We start from the raw sequence: 27,916 nt of genomic DNA on the forward strand, positions 1-27,916 counted from the left end.
CCGGCTCCCTCGGCCAATAAAGCGAGATGAGCGCCACAACCCCAGAGTCGTCCACGACTGGACCTAACGGTCAGGGGTCCCTTTACCTTTACCTTACCTTCCTGCTGGTATAGTGTGGGTGTTTGCCAAGCCTGGCATTCATGGACTCCAGGAACAGGGTGTCGGTGACTTTCCCCCCAGTCAGGCAGGCCTCATCCAGCACAGCGATGATGCCCTTGTGCGGCTCCTCCACCAGGTCCACAATGATTTGGTTGTTGAAATATTCAATCTGTCAAGGGCGAGGCGGGAAAATGGTGAAAACAAAGTCTCCGGGAGACTTTTCGGAAGGTCTGTGACTCAGGGGTAGTGTGGGGAATACTACTGCAGCCAAAATAAAATTCCACTTGTTGCTAGATAAGCAAAGGGTTAAGACTCATGCAGTTCCCCTGTGAAATCCCAGAGAGGAGATTCTGTGTGGTTGTGATTTTTTATTAAATTGATATACAGTGGTACCTCGGGTTAATAATAATAATGATAAATTTTATTTATACCCCGCCCTCCCTAGCTAAAACCGGGCTCAGGGTGGCTAACACCAAGTATAAAAACAATTGATTGAAATACAACTTAAAAACAAGATTAAAATGCAACATTAAAATGTAGCCTCATTTCAGTAGAAACTCAAATCAAAAACTTTTTGGGGATGAAAACGTCAAATCTTCACCAAGGTCAGCTATCCAGACTGGTCATACGTGGGCCAGAAAAAAGCCAGGGAAGTCCCCAAATAGGAGTTAATTCGTTCTGGAGGTTCCTTCTTAACCTGAAACTGTTCTTAACCTGAGGTAGCGCTGCGCCGCCACCACGCGATTTCTGTTCTCGTTCTGAAGCAAAGTTCTTAACCTGAGGTACTATTTCTGGGTTAGTAGAGTCTGTAACCTGAAGCGTATGTAACCTGAAGCATCTGTAACCCGAGGTACCACTGTACCGCCCTTCATCCAAAGATCACAGGGCAGTTCACCACATAAAACCACAAAATATGCAACCAAAAAACCCCACACCTTCCCCCCCACCGGCCACCGCGACTCACGTGTTGCCACTCGATCCCCTCGCGCTGGTACTCCTCCTGCTCCTGCTGCAAGATCAGCTCGATGAACAGCTGCTGCAGCTTCTCGTTGCAGTAGTTAATGCAGAACTGCTCAAAACTGAAAGGGAGAGGGAGCAGGCAAGACTCAGGACCCCAATCTGCACCCCACAGAGCAAAGGGGATTCTGCACCCCAGGGCAAAACCATAGCTCAGTGGCAGAGTCCAGACTTATTTAATTACTATGGAAGGTGAGCCCGTGAGCTTCACGCTGGAGATTTGAACCTGGGTTCACTTTTAATGCCATAATGCCTCTGGATCTAAATAATATTTCTATATAGCCGTCACGACTACATGTTATTGATCAGACAGCCTACGCATTTGTCTAATTTTCTTTACAAGTCACCTGAGACAGTGGCTATTGTCGCATCTTGTGACAGTGAGTTCCATAAGTTAATGTCGCATTTTTGCAGGGCAGAGTGGGCTTTCTTTTGTTGGCCCTGAAATGCCTGTCCATCGATGTCATTTTAGGATCAGGGAACCCAAATTTGAGCAGGCCTAAGTCTGGACATCACACTTTCGGAAAGAGCGTAGGCAGATTGGAAGAGGTTCAGAGCAGGGCCAGGAAGACGGTCAGTGGTATAATAATAATAATAATAATAATAATAATAATAATAATTTATTATTTATACCCCACCCATTTGGCTGGGTTTCCCAAGTCACTCTGGGCAGCTTCCAACAAAACACTAAAATACAATAACCTATTAAACATTAAAAGGGAAATGTAGTTCTGGGACGACTGTTTAAATAGTTATCACACTGCTTTAAATGTTTAGCGCAGAAGCGGGTGCAGAACTGTATTTCGTTTGTCTCGGTCTCCCCTAGGTGAAAGACACCAACCTATTGTTGTCGAAGATCTCGAAGCCATAGATGTCCAGGACTCCAATCACCGTATTCTTGCCATGGATTCGGGCATCGTAGTTCTTGACCTCGATGACCGTGTTGATGCGGGCCACGATCCAGCAGAATAGACGCTCATAGAAGGCCTGTAGGTGAAAACAGGGTGATGGCCGTGTCATCTTTCGGTTGAACAGAGTTCTCAGATTTCAGCGGCTTTAAATGCCTCAGGAGACTATCGTGAGACCACCGTGAGCCTCCTTTGCAAGAGGTCTGGAGGGTGGCAGCACAAGACCAGGCTTTTTTGCATTGGTTTCTTACTCCTGGAACGCCACTCACTGCCTCTCAGCTGAACCTACCGTATTTTTCGCTCTATAGGACGCACTTTTTCCCCTCCAAAAATTAAGGGGAAATGTATGTGCGTCCTATGGAGCGAATGCAGGCTCCTTGGCTTCAGCGATAGCAACGCGAAGCCTCCAAAGCGCAGAGGGAGCGCTCCCTCTGCGCTCTGGAGGCTTCGCGTTGCTTTTGCTGAAGCCTGGAGAGCGAGAGGGGTTGGTGCGCACCGACCCCTCTCACTCTCCAGGCTTCAGGGATAGCCGCCTGAAGCCTTTGGAGCGCAGAGGGAGCGCTCCCTATGCACTTCGGAGGCTTCGCGTGGCTATCGCTGAAGCCGGGAGAGCCAGACTCTCCTGGCTTCAGCAGAGAGGGAGAGCTGTGCAGCGCCCCTTCAGCCAAGCGGGAGGAGAAATGGAAGGGGCTCCGTTTCTCCTGCCGCTTCGCTGAAGGGACGCTGAGCAGAGAGGGGGATAATATTTTTTTCCCCCTGTTCTCCCCCTCCTATGGTCCGGTGCGTCCTATAGAGCGAAAAATATGGTACATCCCCGGGGTTGTTGTGGGGCTTAAATGGGGAGGGAGAGAACCACTTTGAGCTCCTTGGAGGAAAAGGCGGAACATAAACACAACGAGTAAATGGATTAAATAAATAAATAAGGAGTGAGACGGTACATCAGGTATCCTGGTTATTGGTTGCCATACGTCCAGCAAAAATGGTGTCCAGGGTGAGAACTTCGAATAATTGTTGACACGTTTGGGATTTTGAAGTTGACTGCCTAAAAAGAAACCTCAAGAACTTTGAGTTTCCTTTAAAAACAAAAACAAAAACCCTCAACGATTTTGAGGTTCATTTCACACAAAAAAGTTCAACAACTGAATTTTACTTCTACAAATATGGCGACTTTACTGGTCCCAAGCTGTGTAGGGTTTTCTACACCTTGAACTTAGCTACCGTATTCTTCGCTCCATAAAACGCAGTTGACCATAAGACGCACATAGTTTTTAGAGGTGGAAAGGGGGAAAGCCTCCTTTTTTGAGGATCAGCTTAAAGTTGTTGAGCTTACTTTGCAAAGGGAAAAAATCCTGTTTTTATGGGATTCAATTCACAGTTCTGCAGCTTCTTTAGGAAAGGAAAGGAGCTGTTTCTACAGTTTCCAGACAGATAATCTAACCAGCCAGTCACATGTCGCTGGGGAAACAAACAGCCTCCGTCTGCAGAACATTCAACAATGGAGGCCGGGGCAAGGGAGCCAGCAACCAACTACACATTCGCTCCATAAGACGCGCAGACATTTCCCCTTACTTTTTAGGAGGGAAAAGGTGCGTCTTATGGAGCGAAAAACACGGTACTTGGCAGCCAACTGGCCTTGGCTTCCCAGCATTGCAAAGATCTCTCTTTTCGTGGATGAGTATGAATCTGTCCTTCCACCTCGAGGAGATAGGTGGCCCTCTCCTTCAGAATTTGGCCTACGAAGCCCAAACGCCTTGTGCGAACGAGAAGGGGTCCGCACCTCCTACCTTCTATGGGATGTGACACATAGATAGCAGTAAATTACAACATTCCTGGGACACGGGTGGCACTGTGGTCTAAACCACAGAGCCTAGAACTTGCTGATCAGAAGGTCAGCGGTTCGAATCCCCGCAACGGGGTGAGCTCCCGTTGCTCGGTCCCTGCTCCTGCCCACCTAGCAGTTCGAAAGCACGAAAAGTGCAAGTAGATAAATAGGTACCGCTCCGGCAGAAAGGTAAACGGCGTTTCCATGCGCTGCACTGGTTCACCAGAAGTGGTTTAGTCATGCTGGTCACATGACCCAGAAGCTGTATGCCGGCTCCCACAGCCTATAGAGCGAGATGAGCGCACAACCCCAGAGTCGTCCGCGACTGGACCTAACGGTCAGGGGTACCTTTACCTTTACAACATTCCTAGAGTGGACATGAAAGGGGATGTTTGCTCCACTCAGTAGAAAACTTCCTGTTTCCTCCTGAACTGGGGCAAACTTCCTCTGCATGTGACTAGAGGTGGGCGTAACCTTACCTGCCCAGGTATCAAAAGGGGCAAGGCAGAAACCACTCTCTCTCTTCTCCATCTTGCTTTCGCCGTGTGAGTAGCAGTGACTGCCTGTCTGCAGTCCCTGGGACTAACTCTCATATGGGGTAGTTCCATGTGTATATACCGTATTTGTGCATCTATACGCCCCTGTAGAGGTAACGCTCCGCTTTGCGAAGGCAAACCTCGCACCATACGTGCAACAGTATGTCAAGGAGCGATATGCCTGCTTTTCCTGACCTTTTGCCTTCTTGGCTAGAATACAGGGTTTCCCCCTAACCTTTTGTCCTTTCACATTTTGTTTGCCAGACATATCGCTTGGCTGGAGCATGACCGGGGTCGCAGACGTAATCAAGTATCGGGGGGAACATTTGAGGGAAGCACCTTCTGACACTTGTATTTGCTAACGCTGGAAATGTGCGTAGATGGAAATCCATTAAGTTCAGGGTGGTTTCACTACTGTTTCCAATTATTGACTTCTGCTAATAAAAGGAGCCTCTGTAGAGCTAGCCAGCAGCTTGCTTGGAGCATACTTGCCAGCGTGCTTCTGGACAGCTCACCTGCATTACCAACTCCTGTCTCATGCCATCACTTCTCGCCCCCTATTTTGGGGGACTCTGATTTAAGAAAATGGGGGAAGATCTATCCGTGCATAAGATGCCCCCAAATTTTGGACATTATTTTTTAGGGGAAAAACCTATACACGGAAAAATACGTTACTTTGTAACCTAAGTCTGCCTTCAGGGATCCATCTGTGAACTGAATGTGTGAGTAAACTTCTTTTATAATACTTTACACAAGATTGTGTCTTGTCTATTTCTTTTAAGGGGGAGAAAAGGGGATTACCAGGAATCCTATATTGAGAAGCTTAAACAAGCTTGCACTGTGTGTTTAAAAGGGGAATGCACTCTGCTAAGTAAAGGGACCTGCTAACGCAAGTTTGGAAGGCTATGATTAAACAATATATTCTCTCTCCTGCCTCCCTGAACATTTCCACACCTTGCCATAGCTACTACCTTGGCGCAAGCATCCCTCGCGTAGTTGGCCTCGTTGACGCTGTGGCCCTTTTGGATGACTTCCCCACCCCCGGTGGCTACTGTCCGGTAGAGGAGTGTGTTGAGGAGACTTTCCGGCTCCGTGGAGGTCAGCTCCGCCAGGTAGGGCACCAGTTCGGCGTTCTCTACCTCCACGTCGTCCCCCATGGCGACAAAGCACACGTTGCCCTGGAAAGTCCGGTGAGAGAAGAGCAATCAAACAGAAGCACATATCACTGAATCGTCCCAATTTAAGCAGGACATCCCGGAATTACAGAAGCCATCCTGGCTTCTGATTGGATCATGGAACATTTCAGGTATACATATACATACATTTCAGAGATATACATTTCACTGATTTTACAATCATCTTGACATTTTAAAACTTGATGTCCTTTCCCCTCTTTCTGCGGTTCCTTAAGTTTATTTTTAATATCTTCTGCATATCCAAATTCACTTAACTTACTCATTTACAGTCAAACCTCGGTTTTCGATCATCTCCGTCGCCGAACGTTTCGGTTCCCAAACGTCGAAACCCTGGAAGTACATGTTCCGGTTTTCGAATGTTTTTCGGAAGCCGAACATCCAATGCGACAGACAATCAGCTTCCGATTGGCTCTTCCGATTGCAAGAGCCAATCAGAAGCCGTGCCTCGGAAATCGAACATTTTGGAAGTCGAACGCCCTTCCAGAACGGATTATGTTCAACTTCTGCGGTACCACTGTATTTATCTTCTTTAAATATACAGTCATACCTCGGGTTAAAGTTGCTTCAGGTTGAGCATTTCCGGGTTGCGCTCCGTGGCAACCTGGAAGTAACAGAATGCATTACTTCCGGGTTTTGCCGCTCGCGCATGCGCAGACGCTCAAAATGACGTCACGCACATGCGCAGAAACGGTGACCTGCGCACGCGCAGACGCAGGTTGCATTCTCTTCAGGATGTGAACGGGGCTCCGGAACGGATCCCATTTGCATCCAGAAGTACCACTGTATACTCTTATGTAACTGCAGGTTATTGGAACATTCCAGTTTGGGGTTCGGCGCAAGTCAGCTGGTTTTGCACCAAAGCACCAGACAAAAATACGCTCTTTTTTGGTTTTGCATTCTGATGTGAGTCATCTTGCTCCCGCGACCCAAAAAACAAACGTCCCGATTTGGATCACCCAGATGTTGAAGGGTATGGAAGCAACCATGAAGCCAACAGGAAGCCAGTTCCAGAATGGCGACCATATTCCATGCTCCTCTGCGTCTTTACTTCGGGCGCTATTCCCCCCCCCCGTTCCTCCCCCCCCCGACTGATAGAACTGAGAGCTGCAGATGGAGCACGAGAGAAAAGATACAGAACTGCAGCAGCATCTTCGTAGCTCGGACTTCGTTTTGCTGCTTGTAGTTATTTAATTGCAGGGTTTCGTCGGCTGGTGTCTTGAGCAGCAACCTCTGGAAAGAAAGGGCTAAAAATCTGGTCCCTTTTAACTTTGCAGCTGGTTGACTAAAATTTTGGCTGCTGATCCCTTATTTTCGAGGCTGCTGGTCCCTTATTTTCAAATCTGTAAGTTGACAGCTATGACTGTGGGCAAAGCTTTGGGTCTGACCGAAACCAAAGGGTTTCTACAAACACCTGTCTCTCTAACCTCTACCCAGGCAGGCGAAAGTCCTTATCCCAAATGGGATAAACATTTCAGCCAGGCTGAAAAGCCGTTGAGGAAAGTGTGAGGGGGAGTGGCCTAGGAAAGGGGGCGTGGAAGAGTCTCAAGGGCCACATTGTGGTGCCACAACCGGCCCCCGGAGCCGTATGTTCCCTGTAAATGACTTTCAAACAGTTTTTTTTACCACATCTTAATACATTTCCAGGCAGAAGAGAGGGTACCCAGAATTTCTCCTCACATACCAAAAGCACAGAGGACAAACCCGTGTGGCTGTTTCCTTTCTAACTTGAATATTTATTCCGTCTGCGTACGCCTTCCCGGCACCAGCAAGCAATGCCCCCCTTCATTTACCAAGTGCAAAATGGCCGCCAGGATCTTGTAGACGGAGTCGATCTCTTCCGAAGTGAAACCGATCACGGTCATGGCGTCTGCAACGGCCCGGTGGCTGGATTTCTCGCTCCCCGAGGACTAGGGTTGCAAGGGGATGCCGGGGAGACCAGAAAGGAATGAATCAGGAGAAAGAAAAGAGGGGAAAATAAAAATAATGATGCTTAAGCACTACCAGGAAGATTTTTTCTGCTGCCTGCAAATGTCATCCAACTGGCAAGCTTTCTGGAGATGGGGTTTGTATAAATTAGTTTAAGAACGAAACAAGAACCGATGGCAATCTCTTCACTAGTATTATTATGGGATGGGCAAAAAGTATTGATTCTATTATTTTTGTTAGCTGCCTGGATGTTTATCACAAGACATATTTAGAAGAGCTAAATAAGGATGGTGGACTAAATAAGGACTTTGAAAAGTTGGCATTCCTGGATCCAGTTCATCAATCCCCCCCCCCCCCATTTGTTATTTTACTGTTTTTATTGGAAATTTTACTTACAACATAACATAATCCCCCCACCCCACCCCAATACAGAAATCCACCCTCATTAAACGCGAACATAACAAACAATAAGCATAACATACAACAATACAAACAACCAAATAGATTTTATTAAGAACCAGTGTATCTGAAGAAGTGTGCATGCACACGAAAGCTTATACCAAGAACTAACTTAGTTGGTCTTTAAGGTGCTACAGGAAGGAATTTTTTTATTTCGACTATGGCAGACCAACACGGCTACCCATCTGTAACTGGAACCAAATAGAAGACTTCCTTTATCCTGTATCTGGTCTCCTTCTTTACTCCTTATAAGCTGTTTCCTTTATGAATAATTATTAAGATTTTCCAAATTATAACTTAAATATCCACAAAGTCTCCTGCAGACATTAATCGAAACAAGTCCAGGTATAAATTTTTAGGGCACTGTTTTGTGAAGTATTCTCTGCATTTCCCCCAAGCTTTTTGAAATTCTTGTCTATTGTGATCTCTAATTGCCTCTGTTAATCTAGTTCATCAATTTTGTTGAAGGACTTAAACATGAACGGATGGGATTTTGGATAAATGTGCAATTCATTGTCCTTGCTTTGAACGTTGTTGTGTAATTATCTCGCTTGTGCAGAGAGGTATCCTGAAGAATGCCTTTTTTTTGGACATAACATTATGTTTGCTGACTGGGAACAGTTGTGGACCACAGGTATGAAATTTACGGCATGTAATGCCTTGAGAGAAAATATTATGAAAATGATATACAGGTGGTACATAACCCCAGTCAAGCTTGCAAAAATCTACCATTTGCCTGATAATAAATGTTGGAAATGTGAAGAAACTGAAGGTACATTTTTTCACCTTTGGTGGACGTGCCCAAAGATTAAGGCTTTCTGGGAGATGATATATAATGAATTAAAAAAGGTATTTAAATATACCTTCTTGAAGAAACCAGAGGCCTTTCTCCTGGGCATAGTCGGCCAATCGGTGTTAAAAAAGGATAGAACTTTCTTTATGTATGCAACAACAGCAGCAAGAATACTCATCGCAAAGTATTGGAAGACACAAGAACTTCCCACACTGGAGGAATGGCAGATGAAACTGATGGACTATATGGAATTGGCGGAAATGACTGGCAGAATCCGTGACCAGGGAGAAGAGTCGGTGGAAGAAGATTGGAAGAAATTTAAAGATTACTTACAGAAATATTGCAAAACTAAAGAATGTTAGAGTGATGATGGATTGAAATTAAGTGGCTTCTAGCTGTACAGGCTTTAAAGTTATATACAGATCAAGATTAAGGATTAGGATTAAAAAGGTTAAAAGAATGGAAAATTGGCTTTTAATAGGTAAAAATTTAATGTTATATTATATTAAGATTAAGGATTGGGATTAAAAAGGAGGGAAAGGAATTGCTGGACAAACAAACTGAATTGGAATACAAAAGAGGGAGGTATGAGGAGGTCCAGGAAATAAGTAAATCTAAAAGTAGTGATGAAAAGACGGAATTGTTTTTAACTGTTTTTTCTTTTTTCTTTCTGTATTTTGTATTGTGTATTTTTCTTTTTCTTTTTAAATTCTTTTTTTATTGATGTGTCTCTTTTCATGTGAAACTTTAATAAATATCATTAAAAAAAAAAAAAGAATGCATTTTATAGGGTAGGATAGTGGGCAATGGGGTGAGTTTGTGGCACCAAAGGGGCGGCAGCCCGAAAAAGCTTTGGGGGACCACAGAGCTAGATGAACTCTTTCGGATTTGCCTCTTTAAATTCCATTTATTCAGTGCTTTTTTCTTTTAAAAAAATATGTTTGGGGTACTCTCATTATCCTACTCCTACTGAAATAATGCCCTTCAAGGAGGCCAAACTGAGATTCACAAAATGCTTAGGGGTATGCGTACCCCCAGGAAAAAAAGCACATTTATTGCCTCCAAGGCAAGCTGGGAATGGAAAGCTTTCAGTGGGGAATGAAAGATCAGTGCCCCCCAGTGGCGGTTTGGGGTCTCTGCTCTTGCGGTAACCCAAATCCCGCCACCCCATTCAACAAGAAAAACGCTATACTTGGATCCTAAAATTAAAAACATACCTTGGATCCCAGGGTAAGGGAAGGTTTTTTTGTTTTGTTTCGTTTTGTACCAAAATAACCCATTGATTTAGTATTTGGTGGATATGAAACTTGAGGTATCATGTGCTTTTTTATTTCCTCTCTGCTGAAGAGGCTTATTATTATTAAAGGCATTATTATTTCATTACTTGATGCTCCAAGATACCTGCTGATAGATCAGATGTGTTACAAGATTATAATGTCTTTTTCTATCTTGTTTTATATGTATGTTATATAACATTCAGAAGATTTTTTTTCCTGATTGAGAAAAGGATACAAAAATGCAAAACCCACAGTTTTGATAGCTGAAAATTGCCACTTGTTTTGCAGTACTTTATTATTATATTGGGAGTGTTGTCTTTGGGCTTTTAGTTAGCTACTGGATTGAATACATTAGACATATCTGGATTTTAAGTTGGGTTTTTACAGAGCTTGCATTTTAATTCTTTGGTTCTTTGCTGTTTCTATTAACCCATAGCATTATTTTAATAAATGTTATAATACCAACCTACTAACTCTGGAGTGTGTCAGTTTATTAACCTTTACATGTTTAATTATAATAAACAAGGAGAGACGGGGGTGGGGGAGAAGATGTGTGCAGATTAATTGGTCTGGGAAAAGCTGGAATTGGTCGGAAGCTTTTTAAAAGGTGTTTTTTGGGGGGAAATGAAACCCCAGGGAAACTTACGTGGTTGTTGGCACCTTCTCTGGTGAACCTGTAGGCTGCCGGATCCCTGCTGAGGTGGAGGGACTCCAGCAAAGCGTCCGAGGCTCCAAGCAGCAACTGCAAGAAAGAAGAACTCTCTCGTAAACAGCCCAGCACAGCAGCTTCCGAACCCAAGTCTGAGCAGCCAGATTCTGAAAGTTGTGTCACAGGACAAAAATGCGACATGCAGAAGGAGGGAGGCATGCGTGCAAGGGAGCGATATAAAATTGTGGCCTGAAATGCTAAATCCGATTGTGCACCAGAACTCGGCATTTGCTGTGTTGTTTCTTTGCGCTGTGGGTTAAACCACAGAGTCTAGGGCTTGCTGATCAGAAGGTCGGCGGTTCGAATCCCCGCGACGGGGTGAGCTCCCGTTGCTCGGTCCCTGCTCCTGCCAACTTAGCAGTTCGAAAGCACGTCAAAGTGCAAGTAGATAAATAGGTACCACTCCGGCGGGAAGGTAAACGGTGTTTCCGTGCGCTACTCTGGTTCGCCAGAAGCGGCTTAGTCCTGCTGGCCACATGACCCGGAAGCTGTACGCCGGCTCCCTCAGCCAGTAAAGCAAGATGAGTGCCGCAACCCCAGAGTCGGCCACGACTGGACCTAATGGTCAGGGGTCCCTTTACCATTACCTTCTTTAAAAGCCAGCAAGTTACTAGAACTCATGACAGCTGGAAGAGGACAGAGCTGGAAAGAGTTGACTCTGTCTGTCAATGCCTCTGGCGCCATCTACTGTTGGCTTCCTGGCCTCCTGCCCTACCTCCTGCACCAGTCAGCACTTATACCAGGGGTCAGCAAACTTCTTCAGCAGGGGGCCGGTCCACTGTCCCTCAGACCTTGTGGGGGGCCGGACTATATTTTGAAAGGGAAAAAATGAACGAATTCCTATGCCCCACAAATAACCCAGTGATGCCTTAGAATAGCTTTGGAAGTGGATATAGGCTGTAGGGTTAGAAGTAGAAGATAGGGTATTTTAAAACAGTATTATTTGTAAGTGCTAAAATGTGAAGTTATTTTAAGTGTGATTTAAAAAAAAAAGATGTTTAGAAATTATGATATATGTAAACTGCTAAAGATGAAGTAAAATGAAAATCAGATGGGTGGGACTTGGGGAAGCCCACCCAACAATGTTTAGAAAAATAAGGATATGGCAAGAATTTGTTCGTATTGTTTGTCTTTTCTGTTTGTGTTTTTTATTTGTGTTATAAAATGAATAAAAAAATTGGGGGGGATGCATTTTAAATAAAAGGACACATTCTACTAATTTAAAAACACGTTGATTCCCAGACCGTCCGCGGCCTTAGTTTGCCTACCCATGACTTATACTTTTAATATTTACACGTGGTAGTAAGGAGTGCTCGGTGCTGCCCGGGAATTTTTAGGAAAGAAAAAAAAAAAGATTTTCAAATGAATTGTGTAATTTGTGAATTTGAGCCTGCTACTCCAAAAATCAGGTGAAGTTACAACGCATTTTGGTACGCCATATTGATTCAAAATGGCGCCTGGAAACCAAACATTGACAAAGAGTACGAAGTTTGGCAACAGCATCTTAGGAGGTGGCCAAACCTATGACAAAAAGCAGGCGCAGTCACGCCATGGTCTTGTTTCCACCTGCCGTACTGAATCAAAATGATGCCCTGCACTTCCGGGTTGGCGCCATCGCCGAATGGCGGACTCCCTCCGAGCTCCGGAGGGAGTCTGCTTGGCAGGGGCTGGGTCCTACCGCGCCGGCGACGCGGGGACCCTTAAAAACCACGGGCACGGAGTCCGTGGACATGGGTGACTCGGCTTGCACCATTAGCGCCCTCCCGACTCGTGAAGGAGCCTTTTTAAAGGCTTCGGATCGGGTGCCGGGGAGCGGCGTGGTGCTTTGAGTCTTCTGCTTTCCCTGCCGAGCGCAGCCGCATGCCATTCGACGGAGAGCGCTGACTTCTTCCATTGAAAATTTGGACTATTAACAACAACCCGTGAGTAATTGGGAAACCGGGTTCAAAATTTCGGATTTGGCACGAGCGGGGGCGATTTAAAAAGGAAGTCAATCCCCCCCCCCTACTGTAAGCATTCCAAACAAGGACTGAGCAACCAAGGTCCAAAGGGAAGTATATTTCTGATAAAAATCATTAATTCCACGATGGGAAATTATAAGAACTGTGCTGGAGGAGAAGAGTGGAGGGGGAGAAGGAAAATGCAACCCCCCCCTGGGAACCGGGGCGATCCGCGGAGCCTGGTGAAGAGAGACGGAGACTTTGACAGCTGTCAAAGTAGCTGTCAAAGCTGGAGAATATAAAGAGGGCTTTGTTACGAGGACTTTGCTGGTTAATTTTGTTACATTTTGCTATAATATGGATACAAACTGTTGGAAAATAAGGAACAACAATTTGACTTTTGGATCAGAGGATACAAAGTTATTATAATCCCCCTAGAGGGGTATTGGGACATTACAAGAACGGTCGTAAGTGGAAAAATACTCCGGGATTTGCACAGGACTTGTTATCTTCTGGGAAAGCTGCAAAACTGAAATAGTATTTTGTCTACAGAGGTATTTACATTAAAGGAGACAATAGAATTTTCTATTGAAGAAAGGAAGGGACTGGACGTAAGTTTTTGTTCCTGAATAACAAACCTCTGTAGAGATACCAGATTTCTGAATAAGAAAGTTTTAGCAGCTGAACAGGACAAGAAACCTGAGAAAGTGAGGAATAAGAAGAACAAAGGACTGATTACGACACGGAAAGAACAATGGGAGGAGTGGTAAAGATCAAGGAAATTAAAGGCCTTTGTTAGATTGGACACTTGAAGTTAAATATCATTAAAATTAATAAATTAAAAGAAAACCGGCAAGATGGAATTGGGGAGAAATTTGGCCATGAATTGAGACTTCCAGGCTGATAATGTATAGACTGATGGACATGGGGAATTCAAACCGGGGAAGGGGGGGGGGGAGATTTGGAATCCAAAGGCTGTGTAACAATCTTTTGAATTTTTTTTTATATCTCTTATTTTCTATTTCTTTATATAACTTACGCATGTCATTTTATTTTGATTGGACGTGTTTAAAAAAAGGGAATTCGTGGAAGGAACTGGGGTGGATCTTGGGGAAAATCTTTTTTCTTTTCTTGTAAATGATGTGGGAAGGTGTAAGATTTGTACAATTCAACTTGGATAGTGGGTTAAACAAATTAAGCTTCAAATTGGGAGTGAGAGCTTGTAGAACCAAATTAAGGAAAGGGGAATACAGTCGGGGGGGGAGGGGGGGAGTCCAAGAAAGTAGGCAATGAAAGTAAGGTTTTAAATATCTTTTTTTTTTTCCCTTTTCTTTTTTCTTTGTATTTCTATATCTTTGGAAACTTTAATAAATATGATTTAAAAAAAACAAAAAACAAAATGATGCCCTGCGTCCAAACATTGGCAAAGACTGCTACCCCCACCTTAGGGTATGTTTAGCGACAGTATTTCGAGCGACAGCTGAACCTACGCCAAAAACGGGCAAAGCCAGGCCAAAGTGACTTCTTGATTCAAAATGGCGGTCAAACATTGATGAAAACCACGGCCTTCACCCTTGGGAACCCTTGAGTCAAGTTTGGCAATGATATCTCAAGAGGCTTCCAAACCTTTAGGGGACAAATGGACGGAAAACCACTTTCCAAAATATATAGCTGATGGCATATGTCGCTTTGCGATCTTGAGGGATAAGGGAGCAACATCAACACACAATCTGAGTACAGAGAAGCAGATCAGGAATGGGGAGAAATCCCAGCAGGAAGGGGAAAGGGTGGGTCCTCTTCTGGAGGTTTGCTCACCTGGTAGAAGGTGTGGAAATTCCTCTCGCCCGGCTGCTGTTTGAGGATGCGAGACTGCAAGGGAAGGGAAGACTCAGAATACATCTTTGAACTGTGGGATAACCAGCCTCATATAACCAATACAAAGGTAAAGGGACCCATGACCGTTAGGTCCAGTAGTGGCCGACTCTGGGGTTGTGGCGCTCATCTCACTTTATTGGCCGAGGGAGCCGGCGTACAGCTTCCGGGTCATGTGGCCAGCATGACTAAGCCGCTTCTGGCGAACCAGAGCAGCGCACGGAAACGCCGTTTACCTTCCCGCCGGAGCAGTACCTATTTATCTACTTGCACTTTGACGTGCTTTCGAACTGCTAGGTGGGCAGGAGCTGGGACTGAGCAACAGGAGCTCACCCCGTCGCGGGGATTCGAACCACCGACCTTCTGATCGGCAAGTCCTAGGCTCTGTGGTTTAACCCACAGCACCACCAGTGTCCCTTAAGCATAACCAATACGCTTAAGTTTAATTCAGGGGTCAGCAACCTAAGGCCCATGGGCCACAAGCAGCCCATGGGGGTCGTTTTACCGGCCCCCAAGCCGCCCCCAAACCAAGCCGCCCATTTGGCGAGTCCCCGCGCGCTGCGCTAAACCAGCACAGCCTGGGGACTCGCTTTTGCGGCGCCGGAAATTCAGTTCCTGGAATAAAGATCAGGCTTACTAGCTGCTTTGCTTCTCAATATACTCTGGTTAGCCTCTGTTATTTTCTCCTACCAATAGGGAACCCCCTTATGGACTCTATATGGGCTCTTGGATACCCCATAAGAGTGTTGCAGGAATTTATGTATAGGTTGGGGGGGTTGCCCCTCCAGCAGATATCATGCACATGCAGCCCACTACCAAAATCAGCACAATCACTTTTGTGACTTTTGTGATTTGTCCCCACAATACACTTCATTGCAGTTCCTGTTCTAAGGGCCTTTGCTGCATGATACCAAATGTGGCAATTCACTGATGGATGTATCTATGTACTGGCTCACTGGGGAAACTTCAGAAATTCATATAGACGTGTGAGCTCAGCTATTCAGCAGCCCCTCTGCCTGAGTGATAATCCCTGGCATCCTGAGTGCCAGACAGGTAGCCATTCCAGAAATACCAAAGCCAGATGAAGACAAAAGGGTGTGATTAACTTGGCTGGGAAACAGGGAAATGTAAAGATCTCCTTTTTTACACTTGATGGGTGTTTGGTGGAGGGCAAGGAGAACCATGGGGCAGGGTCCAGGATGCTCAGATTACTGCCACCAGACCTCCCCTTTCATGATGTAACCGTGATGTAGTTTGGGGGTTGTAACATGGGGATTAGCAGCTAATAAAAGTTTGGGGGCTCTTTTGTTCGGGGCCTCCATCTTGTTTCACCTTGTGGCAGGTGGGAGACCTGTCATGACCGTCTTCAATAAAGACCAAGCCTACTGGCTGCTGTTTTGCTCTGGTATTCCTGGCTGGTGTTCTTGTTTTTTTGTCCAAGGGAGCCCTCAGATTTCTCCGTAAAAAGAGAAAAGGAGCAGGTTTCTTTTCTTATAACAGAATGATTCATTTGGGCCACCCCACCTTCACCCACACACAGTACCTTCTCCAGGAGGTAGTTGTTGATGTGGCCCCCTGTGGGGTCCCCTTTGAAGTCAAAATTGATGTCCATGTATTTGCCAAACCGGCTGGAGTTGTCGTTGCGGTTGGTTTTGGCGTTGCCAAAAGCTTCCAGGACGCAGTTGGACTTTAGCAGGACGTTCTTCACCCTGAAGGAAAGCAGAGAGGAAGGAAGACAGAGAGGGGAGAATCAGGGCCAGGGGGATGTAGCGATTGTTGGGCTCGGCTCCGAGTGGAGAGACCCAGGTTCAAATTCCACGCCCATCCCTGCAAAACTTGCTGGATTTGGAGCGACTTTTCAGTGCAACACACTGCAGGCTTGTGGGACTTGGGTTTACCACCCCACCCCCCCCGAATCCTGAACATTGCTATAAAAAATTCTTAGGATACTAAACCACACCAACATCACAGGTGTATAAAATCAATCATCACAGATAATTAAAGGTACAGCTACACTTCTCCGCTATTGCAGCACAAACGAAGACATTAATCTGAGTGCATATATAACATCCAAGATCAAATTCAGTATTCAATCCTTTTGGAAACATGGTCCCCAATCGGGATATTAATTTATACTCTTGTTGTAACAAGGCTCTAAGCACATCAACTGTTCTAAAAGGTAATTTTTTACCATGTAACATGGGGGGTGTAACATGGGGATTGTTGTTGTTGTTTAGTCATTTAGTCGTGTCCACCTCTTCGTGACCCCCTGGACCAGAGCACGCCAGGCACTCCTGTCTTCCACTGCCTTTTGCAGTTTGGTCAAACTCATGCTGGTAGCTTTGAGAACACTGTCCAACCATCTCGTCCTCTGTCCTCCCCTTCTCCTTGCGCCCTCCATCTTTCCCAACATCAGGGTCTTTTCCAGGGAGTCTTCTCTTCTCATGAGGTGGCCAAAGTCTTGGAGCCTCAGCTTCAGGATCTGTCCTTCCAGTGAGCACTCAGGGCTGATTTCCTTCAGAATGGAGAGGTTTGATCTTCTTGCAGTCCATGGGACTCTCAAGAGTCTCCTCCAGCACCAGAATTCAAAAGCATCCATCCTTCGGCGATCAGCCTTCTTTATGGTCCAGCTCTCACTTCCATACATCACTAAACATGGGGATTAGCAGCTAATAAAAGTTTGGGGGCTCTTTTGTTCGGGGCTTCCATCTTGTTCCACCTTGTGGAAGGTGGGAGTCCTGTCGCGACAGTCTTTAATAAAAACCAAGCTGACTGGCTGCTGTTTTGCTCTGGTATTCCTGGCTGGTGTCCTTGTTTTTTTTGTCAAAGGGAGCCCTCAGATTTCTCCGTTAACACAGGTACTTGGGGACAGACTGCTTCCAAGTGTGGAACCTCCACACTTTCGTTACGAGTTGTTGCTCTGGCTAGTAGCCAAAAACAACCACACACTCTAGACTACAATTTCAGGAAGAGCACCCACAAAGTCGCTTACCTTTCCACCTCTGCCCTCTGGGTGGGGTTCGTGATAGCCGCAATATACTGCATAATATACTTGCTCGCCTCTGTCTTTCCAGCACCGCTTTCCCCTATAAAGAAGAACAAGACGTTTGGGAATGTAGAGAAATTTTAAAAAATTGGGAAATGATATACAATGAGTTGAAGAAAATGTTTAAAATGACATTTGTAAAAAAAAAACAACCAGAAGCATTTTTGTTAGGGATTGTCGGACAAGACCTGCCAAGGAAAATAAATAACTTATTTATGTATGCTACAGCAGCGGCAAGAGTCTTAATAACATGAGGATGGAAGAATGAGGAAACCCCGACAAAAGAACAGTGGCAAGAGAAACTGATGAACTATGCAGAACCAGCGAAACTGACACACAAACTACATGACAAGGACAACTGTGACTTTAAAGAAGAATGGGGACCTTTCTACAAAGTACTGAAAGAAACAATAAAATGAACTGTACTCCTTGGCAGGTTTTGAATAAACATACACAAATTTATTGAGGGTTAATCTAGCAGATAGATAATACAAGGATGTATACAATTTTACAATATGCAGAGAATAACATGAGTTGAGAAATCAGAGGGAGGAGCTGAGGGATGTCTGGGGGGAGGGTTTGTTGGGGAGGGGGAATAATGAAATTGTTATGTTGAAATTGTTAATTATTTTTTTTTAAAGCATAGAGAACAGACAAAGAGACAAACAACTTTCAAAATATAAAAGAAGAAGAAGTAGAACAAGACGTTGAGGAAAGCAGTGGAGGTGGTGGATGCTTCCTCCATCAATAGGGATAAGGACAGGTCCCACTTCAGACTGCAGGGTGGCGATGTGATGGTTTTGTTATTGTTATGAGAATTGTAAGGTCGCCCTAAGATATAAAATAATTGTTCATAAATGTACCAGGCAAATACATATATGGATATATAACCACACGTCGGAAAACAGCACAGGAAAACAGTCCTAAAGCCATTTTGACTCTTTCAGTGACCTCAAATATTCCTCTGCCTATTGACAAAATGTACTTTTTTCTGACTGACGGTCGAATAAAAAGGATGATATTCCTCTGCAGTTTGGATGGAAATGGGAAAAGCCTCCCCATTGTCTCTGCGCTCACAAATCCTGCCTTAAGGGCACATTTGGGTATGAATAGGGTGAGCCTGTGACCTGGACTCAGGAATTAAGTATTTATCCTCACAAAAGAATGGTCAGGCTGTCCAGGTAAACCCATCAACAGGTTTCCTGCCGGACAGGATTCTGCTGTAGACCGCCTCTTCTGTGATGTATTTGGGGGTGATATTGAGATAGGTAAAGGTAAAGGGACCCCTGACCGCTAGGTCCAGTTGTGGCCGACTCTGGGTTTGCGGCGCTCATCTCGCTGTACTGGCCGAGGGAGCCGGCGTACAGCTTCCACATCATGTGGCCAGCATGACTAAGCCGCTTCTGGCGAACCAGAGCAGCGCATGGAAACACCGTTTACCTTCCCACTGGAGTGGTACCTATTTATCTACTTGCACTTTGACGTGCTTTCGAACTGCTAGGTTGGCAGGAGCAGGGACTGAGCAACGGGAGCTCACCCCGTCACGGGGATTCGAACCGCCGACCCTTCGATCGGCAAGCCCTAGGCTCAGTGGGCTTGAGCTACAGGGTGGCAATTTCAAAAATCTATATAAGGGCTTGCACACCTTTGTTCTGGGTTCCTCCTCCCTTCTGCGTGGGGGTGTGTTTATGTGTGAACACCCTGTTGCAACAGATCAATAAAGATCAGGCTTCCTAGCTGCTTTGCTTCTCAATATTCTCTGGTTGGCCTCTGTTATTTTCTCCTACCAATAGAGAACCTACATAAGGACTCTATAAGAGCTCTTGGGTGGCCCATAAGGGAAGAGGAGCAGTTTTTTCTTATAACAGTTTATACGGGGGAACCCACAAAGAGGATTTGAGCACCAAGAGACCTCTCCCCTGCCATACCTGAGATGACAATGCAAGTGTCCTTTGCCCGGCGCTTCATGGCCTTGTAAGCTGCGTCGGCGACCGCAAAGAGGTGGGGCGGTCTCTCGTAGAGCTCGCGGCCACGATATTGCTCAATCACATCTTTCCCGTAAAGCGCCGTTTGCTTGTAGGGGTTCACGGAGACCACCACCTCGCCGATGTACGTGTAGATCCTCCCTTTCTCGAACCTTGGAGAAGCCAGAGGAGCACAGTTAGGAGGGCATGCCTGATTATCGTCTTCCAGAGCAACTACTCTCTTTTTATATATATATATACATATATAATTATTTATATATATATATATATATATATATATATATATATATATATATATAACTTTATATATATGAATTTTTTACATATCATTCCCAACAACCATGTAACATATTTTCTTATCTCATACAATGTTTTGGGCTTCCATCGACCGCATCTGAAGATTTTTCAATCTTTATCACTTAATCTACATTTCTTAATTTCCCTATTACTTTTAATTGTCCTGAACTAATAACTCTCTTCATAATCTTCTACAAAACTTATTGCAGTCCTACTAGCGTAATCTGTTTATTACAAATGCTTTTCAAATAGTTCAAATATTTACTCCAGTCCTCTGCAAATCTCTGGTCCCGCAGGTTTTGGATCCTTCCTGTCATCTTATTTAATTCTACATAGTCCATTAATTTCGTCTGCCATTCGTCTTGTTGCCATTTCTGTCCCAATAATACTCTTGCTGCCATTGCTGCATATAAAAACAATTTACTATCCTGTCTGTTAATATCCTCCCCTACAATGCCAAGTAGAAATGCTTCTGGTTTTTAAAAAAATAAATGTATATTTCAACATCTTTTTCATCTCATCATAAATCATTTCCCAGAAGCTTTTCTCTTTCTTACATTCCCACCACATGTGATAAAAAGATCCTTCTTTCCAAAGCAACTACTCTCTTCCCAACTTAAAAATGGAAAGCGTAATGCTAGTGGTCAACAAAAGAGGTTTAAAGACTCTCTCAAGGCCAATTGAGGAGTTGGAGATGGCATTTATAAGTGGTCCATGTTTCACAAGCATATAGTAAGGAACGGCGTCTCCGAAAAATTTCACACATCACTTGGGAAGATAGGCGAACTAATGTCAGTGTACTGGAAGAAGCAAAGATCACCAGTGTTGAAGCAACAATTCTTCAACATCAACTTCATTGGACTGGTCTTGTTGTGCGGATGCCTGATGATCGTCTTGCAAAGCAACTACTCCATTCCGAACTTAAAAATGGAAAGCGTCATGCTGGTGGTCAGCAAAAGAGGTTTAAAGACTGACTCAAGGCAAATCTAAAAAAATGTAGTATAAACACCAACAACTGGGAAACACTGGCCTGTGAGCGCTCCAGTTGGAGAACAGCCTTGACCAAAGGTGTCATGGGCTTTGAAGACACTCAAACTCAGGACGCAAGGGAGAAATGTGCTAAGAGGAAGGCACGCTTGGCATATCCACACCGTGATCAACTCCCGTCAGGAAACCAATGTCCCCACTGTGGAAGGACGTGTGGATCCAGAATTGGCCTCCACAGTCACTTACAGACTCATTGTTAAAACCATGTTTATGGAAGAGAATTTTACTCGGCTACAAGTGATCGAAGAAGAAGAAGAAGAAGAAGAAGAAGAAGAAGAAGAAGAAGAAGAAGAGGAAGAAGAGGAGATATTGGTCATAATATACCGTATATACTTGAGTATAAGCTGACCCGAGTATAAGCCAATGCACCTAATTTTAGGACAAAAAACTGGGAAAACCTATTGACTCGAGTATAAGCCGGTTCACCACACCACAAACCTGGTGGTGGCGGCAGTGGAGGAGAAAGAGCAAGCAGCCCGAAAGGTAATTTTTGGACCTCATATGTATCTCAAGCCATTTGCACATGCTGCCATGCAACCAGTCCATGCAGAATGTAGGCACCCTATATATAGAAAGGAGCAAACCCGTTATTTTTAGGGAGCAGGCAAGCAGGCGGGGCCCATGACATACCTCATAGGAGCCTACAAAACATCAAACACTGTTGCTGTATGTAGGTTTTATTTCACCGTATTCTTAATTGCAACATTCCGTGTATAAGACGACCCCCAATTTTAAACTTAAAAAAATTGGGGGGAAATACAGTCTTCTACACGGAAAAATACAGTATTTGTTTTTTATCTTATACAGTGGACGCTCGGGTTGCGAACGTGATCCGTGCGGGAGGCACATTCGCAACCCGCAGCGCCACATCTGCGCATGCGTGGGTTGCGATTTAGGGCTTCTGCGCATGTGCGGCCGCCGAAACCCAGTAGTAACCCATTCCAGTACTTCTGGGTTTCAGCGGGTCCATAACCCCCTCCCCCCAAAAAAACACAACCTGAAGCATCTGTAACCTGAGGTATGACTGTATTTTGAAAATATGTATCCAGAATTTTTCCCATTAAATTTTTGGGGGGCCACCAAGAGAGTGGGGCCCTGAGCTATAGCTTGTTTAGCTTATACGTAAATCCGGCACCGGGTGTGCCCCCACAGAGTGCCAAACCCGCTCTAATTCTGCAAGCTGAATTTGCAAGAATGCGACTGGATCCCACCTGCCAAAGAGTGACAGTCTGGAAGTGGCCACTCTCTGCCTTTCCTCTGTCCGCCCCCAACACGGTGCCACCTACAACGGGTCCCTTTGCCCTGTCTCTGCCCGCTGGGCACCCCTGGGCACTAGCTGCCTGCAGGGGCTACAGAAACAAAAGTCTGCTCCCCTGTCTGTCAAGGGCAAAAGTCTGCTCTGAAGTTGAGAAACAACGCCTTCCTGTAAACACAGGAAGAAGGGCGGCTTGCAGGAAACTCCCAGGGTGCGTCAAACCGAGAAGAGGAAGGGGGACTAACCACAGAGGCCAGGTTGGAGGACAGAAGATGGGCAGAACCATCTTCGCCTCAGCCGCCTCCTGCAGTGCAAGGACGGATGCTCTGCCTTAGAGCGATGCCCCTTCTCCGGCGTACACAACCGTTGTGCAATAAAAACAAGGACACAAGCTGCAACAGCCAGGCTCGGATGTGCTAATGTGGCCAACATGTGCGTCCCACAGCTGTGTGAGCCAGGCAGCAAGAAAATAAGGACATAAGAACATAAGGAGAATAACACCAGTGCAGATAGGAAGAATGTCTAAAACTGTTTCAAATATATGCTGGAAATGGAAGGAAAAAGAAGGGACTTTTTACCCTATGTGGTGGGACTGTAGTAAGATTTTAAAAAAATGGGAAATGATAAACAATGAGTTGAAGAAAATGTTCCAATTGACATTTGTAAAGAAAGCCTGAAGCATTTTCGTGAGGGATTGTAGGAAAAGACCTGCCAAGGAAACTGAAAAACATTTTTTATGCACGCGACAATGGCGGCAAGAGTCTTGATAGCACAAGGATGGAAGAACGAGGAGATCCCGACCAAAGAACTGTGGCAAGAGAAACTGATGGATTACGCAGAACTGGTGGAAACTGACACACGAACTGCGTGATAAGGACAACTGTGACTTTAAAGAAGAATGGGAACCTTTCACAAAGTACTTAAAGAAACAAGAAAATGAACTGGACTCCTTGGCAGGTTTTGAATAAACATACACAAACTTTTTATTGGTAACATATAGATAGATAGATAGATAGATAGATATAGATATAGATATAGATATAGATATAGATATAGATATAGATATAGATATAGATATAGATATAGATATATAAATTAAGGATCTTTACAATTTTAAAGCATGCAGAGAATAACGTGCTGAGAAATCAGAGAGAGGAGCTGAGGGAAGTCTGGGGGTGGGTGGGTGGTTTATTTTTCTTTTTTAGGGGGGAGGGGGAAAATGGGGGGGAATGTGGATGATGTATTTATGATAAATTGTTATGTTGAAATCCCTAATAAAAAATATTTTAAAAATAAAATAAAAATAAATATAAGATAGCTGCTTATTTCCTTGACATCTGCTGGGAGGGCGTTCCACAGCTTGGGCGCCACCACCGAGAAGGCCCTCTGTCTGGTTCCCTGTAACCTCGCTTCTTGCAATGAGGGAACCGCCAGAAGGCCCTCGGAGCTGGACCTCAGTGTCCGGGCAGAACGATGGGGGTAGAGATATCATGGGAAACCCGCCAGCAGCATTTGAATGCAAGAGAACTCGCCCGTCATGTGATTTCCAGAAACTCGTATTCAGAAGCTTTGTTGCCTCCAAATGCAAGACCCTCTAAGTGTCCCTATTTTCCAGGGACAGTCCCGGATTTACAGAAGCTGTCCCGGTTTCTGATTTTATCCGGCAATGTCCCACTTTTCGTTAGGATGTCCCTATTTTCATTGGAGAAATGTTGGACGGTTATGCGACCCCCAAGACAAGGAGATAAGGAAGTTTACAACCTTTAGAAGACATCTGAAGGCAGCCCTGCATAGGGATGTTTTGTAATATTTAATGTTTTGTTACCTTTTTATATCTGTTGGAAGCTGCCCAGAGTGGCTAGGGCCACTTTAAATCGCCATGGCTTCCCCTAAAGAATTCTGAGAGTTGCAGTTTGCTAGTTAAAACTCTGGTTTTCCCAGTAGTGATGTATGGAAGTGAGAGCTGGACCATCAAGAAGGCTGATCGCCGAAGAAGTGATGCTTTTGAATTCTGGTGCTGGAGGAGACTCTTGAGAGTCCCATGGACTGCAAAAAGATGCAACCTCTCCATTCTTAAGGAAATCAGCCCTGAGTGCTCACTGGAAGGACAGATCCTGAAGCTGAGGCTCCAAGACTTTGGCCACCTCATGAGAAGAGAGAGACTCCCTGGAAAAGACCCTGATGTTGGGAAAGATGGAGGGCACAAGGAGAAGGGGACGGCAGAGGATGAGATGGTGGGACAGTGTTCTCGAAACTACCAGCATGAGTCTGACCAAACTGCGGGAGGCAGTGGAAGACAGGAGTGCCTGGCGTGCTCTGGTCCAGGGCGTCACGAAGAGTCGGACACGACTAAATGACTAAAGATGCTGAGAGCACAGTCTCCAATTGCCACGAAGACGCCGGAACCTTCACGCAAACCCTTAAGCCATCACGGCTTCCCACTTTGTCACGCAAAGTCCTGAATTCCCAACCGCAAAGCCTTTGCTTCCACCCACTCAAAAAACCAACCACCCTCCAATCTTCCTCTGCCTTTTCATCCATCGCTCCTTCCGTCTTCTGACCAGGGAGGGAGAGAAGCAGCAAACTGCTTTGAGTTTCTCATTTCCACAAGCTGCTCAGCAATATCACGTGTGACAGGGAGTGTCTGCTCTGCGTCCAAACCTCTTCGGTTCCTTCCCAGTTTCTTTGTGTTTCTGCCTCGCTTTTTGTTGCCAGTTTCGTTTGGGAACCTGAAGTCACCACCACCACCTGTGTGTGTATGTAGCGGGCATTCCTTCTTTGGCTCCCAAAATGCACCCTTAACCTTTGGAACTCACTGCCACAAGATGTGGCAACAGCCACCGGCTCAGGTGACTTGAAAGAATGAGACAAATAATAATAATAATAATAATAATAATAATAATAATAATTTTTTATTTATGCCCCGCCCTTCCCGGTTCAGAAAACCAGGCTCAGGGCGGCTAACAACAAATTTAAAACACTTAATTGGTGCAACAAAAAACAGCATAAAATACAGTATAAAACGTGAATATCAATAAATTCAGAATTCAAAAATCAGTTTAGGGGGGAAATCCATCCAATAAACATCAGATGATCACCAGGGCTAGCTGGCTAAATTAGTCGTATTTGGGCCAGCAAGGAGACCAGGGGAGAATTAGCTGTGGGATCCCAGAGCGGGTAATCTTCATAAAAAGAGGAGGGGGAGGGGAGAAAGGGGAATAAGAGATCAGGCTAAGTTCAAATTGAAAACCAGGCGGAATAGCTCTGTCTTACAGGCCCTGCAGAAGGAGGTTAAATCCTGCAGGGCCCTGGTCTCCTGGGACAGAGCATTCCACCAGATCGGAGCCACCACTGAGAAGGCCCTGGCCCTGGTGGAGGATAGTCTGACTTCCTTAGGGCCCGGGACCTCTAAACTATGGTTGTTCATGGACCTTAAGGTCCACTGCGGGGCAGACCAGGAGAGGCGGTCCTGTAAATACGAGGGCCCTAAGCCACAAATGTGTGGGCTGTCCTATCAGTGGCTGGTAGCAACGATGGTAGCTATATGGAAATCATATTTAGATTCGGAGGTGATGACAGCACTAAATCTGAACCAGGTTCAAATCCCTGCTTGAAGTTCAGCGGCCAGCCTTGGGCCAGTCATCATCTCTCTGCCAAGCCTACCTCGCCGCGTTGTTGTGAAGATAAAACAGGAGAAGGTTGACAGAACCTCATAGCACAAGCTGAGTTCATTGCAGGAAAGATGGAGTATTCGATAAAACATAATAATAATAATAATAATAATAATAATAATAATAATTTATTATTTATACCCCGCCCATCTGGCTGAGTCTCCCCAGCCACTCTGGGCGGCTCTCAATCAAGTGTTAAAAATAGTACAGCGTTAGATATTAAAAACTTCCCTGAACAGGGCTGCCTTCAGATGTCTTTTAAAGATAGGATAGCTGCTTATTTCCTTCACATCTGAAGGGAGGGCGTTCCACAGGGTGGGCGCCACCACCGAGAAGGCCCTCTGCCTGGTTCCCTGTAGCTTTATTTCTCGCAATGAGGGAACCGCCAGAAGGCCCTCGGAGCTGGACCTCAGTGTCCAGGCAGAACGATGGGGGTGGAGACGCTCCTTCAGATATACTGGACTGAGGCTGTTTAGGGCTTTCAAGGTCAGCACCGACACTTTGAATTGTGCTCGGAAAAGGACTGGGAGCCAATGCAGATCTCTCAGAACCGGTGTTATGTGGTCCCAGCGGCCACTCCCAGTCACCAGTCTAGCTGCCGCATTCTGGATTAGTTGTAGTTTCCGGGTCACCTTCAAAAGTAGCCCCACGTAGAGCGCATGGCAGTAGTCCAAGCAGATAACCAGAGCATGCACCACTCTGGCCAGACAGTGCGCGGACAGGGAGGGTCTCATCCTGCATACCAGGTGGAGCTGGTAGACAGCTGCCCTGGACACACAATGGACCTGCGCCTCCATGGACAGCTGTGAGTCCAGAATGACTCCCAGGCTGCGCACCTGGTCCTTCAGGGGCACAGTTACCCCATTCAGGGCCAGGGAGTCCCCCACACTCGCCCACCTCCTGTCTCCCCAAGAACAGTACTTCTGTCTTGTCAGAATTCAACCTCAATCTGTTAGCCGCCATCCATCCTCCAACCACCTCCAGGCACTCACACAGGACCTTCACCACCTTCACTGGTTCTGATTTAAAGGAGAGGTAGATTACCCGTCAGCTGTGGGAAATCAAAGAGCTATGGAGCTGGAGGGGACAGCAGTGGTCATCTAGCCTGACCCGCCTGCAACGCAGCAGTCGCAGCTAAATGGCTGTGGCTGGCCACTCTGGGAAATGGGAAGCCAGCCTTGGACCTGATCCAGCAGCTCTCTTCCTGAGTCTCCTCTTCAGTCTCTTGCCAGCGACCCTCCCTAGCCATATCCTGAGGCGGAGAGTCCCACAGGCCCCACACAACTGACCCCCCGGCCCCGCCATCTTTTGCAACCCTCGGGACTTCCAGGTAGTTACCTCAGCTTCAGGTTCTCCATGAAGTCTTCCATGGTGACCTGGTCTAGGAGGACAAAGTCAGCCTTCCCAAACTCCAGGCTTTCTTGCTCGGCCATGATCCGCCGCGTGAAGGGTGCAGAGATGGGGAGAGAGAGAGAAAGAGAGAGGCTTGTGGGACCGCTGGATCCCACCACTGGCAGACCGAAAGCAAATGACTCAAGTCGGCGCTTCCTTCAGAGAGGCGAGGGTGGAGACCTGTGGTTAGCTGGGACTTTTGAGACACTTGCGTTTCCGCTCGCTCGGGTGTCGTGGTGCATGAAAAAAGAATTGCGCCCTTGCAAACCCATAGACCAAACTCACACGAAGGATGACTAAGGAGAAGGGGGTGCCACCAGAGGTTTATTTTTATTCTTAATTTTTTGAAAATAGTTTTATTAAGAATTTTACATAACAAATTATCACAACATATCATCTTCATTTTCCCCGCTCCCCCCTCCCTAGAAGAAAACCTCACCCTGAGACTTCCCTCAGCTCCTCTCTCTGATTTTCCAACACATGTTATTCTCTGCATAGTGTAAAATTGTAAAGATCCTTATCTATCTATTATGTCAACCATCAATAAATTTGTGTATGTTTATTCAAAGCCTGCCAATGAGTCTAATTCATTTTGTTCGGTTTTTTAAGTACAGTCATACCTCGGGTTACAGACGCTTCAGGTTGCGCGTTTTCGGGTTACAGACGCGC

General features: G+C 45.6%; 1 protein-coding gene across 3 annotated transcripts in view; it reads right to left on the reverse strand.

Moving 5' to 3' along the window:
* Window positions 1–27,560, reverse strand: part of LOC308459024 (unconventional myosin-Ig-like) — an 85,814-nt gene extending 58,254 nt beyond the window's left edge. The window contains exons 1-11 of one of the 3 annotated variants that reach the window (XM_080974016.1): window positions 27,194–27,436; window positions 19,529–19,737; window positions 17,547–17,640; window positions 16,098–16,263; window positions 14,498–14,551; window positions 10,680–10,775; window positions 7,369–7,485; window positions 5,354–5,560; window positions 1,958–2,103; window positions 1,064–1,178; window positions 98–268 (exon numbers count right to left, since the gene is read on the reverse strand). In XM_080974016.1, the coding sequence (XP_080830142.1) occupies window positions 98–268; window positions 1,064–1,178; window positions 1,958–2,103; window positions 5,354–5,560; window positions 7,369–7,485; window positions 10,680–10,775; window positions 14,498–14,551; window positions 16,098–16,263; window positions 17,547–17,640; window positions 19,529–19,737; window positions 27,194–27,288 (1,470 nt within the window). In that variant the 5' untranslated portion in view covers window positions 27,289–27,436. Of the gene's footprint in view, window positions 1–97; window positions 269–1,063; window positions 1,179–1,957; window positions 2,104–5,353; window positions 5,561–7,368; window positions 7,486–10,679; window positions 10,776–14,497; window positions 14,552–16,097; window positions 16,264–17,546; window positions 17,641–19,528; window positions 19,738–22,140; window positions 22,346–27,193 lie in introns of those variants that run through there. The other 2 variants (XM_080974018.1, XM_080974017.1) reach the window with 2 other exon arrangements.
* Window positions 27,561–27,916: the final 356 nt, after the last annotated feature.

This window comes from Podarcis pityusensis, assembly GCF_964106645.2.
Source record: "Podarcis pityusensis genome assembly, chromosome: 12".
Lineage (NCBI taxonomy): Eukaryota > Metazoa > Chordata > Lepidosauria > Squamata > Lacertidae > Podarcis > Podarcis pityusensis.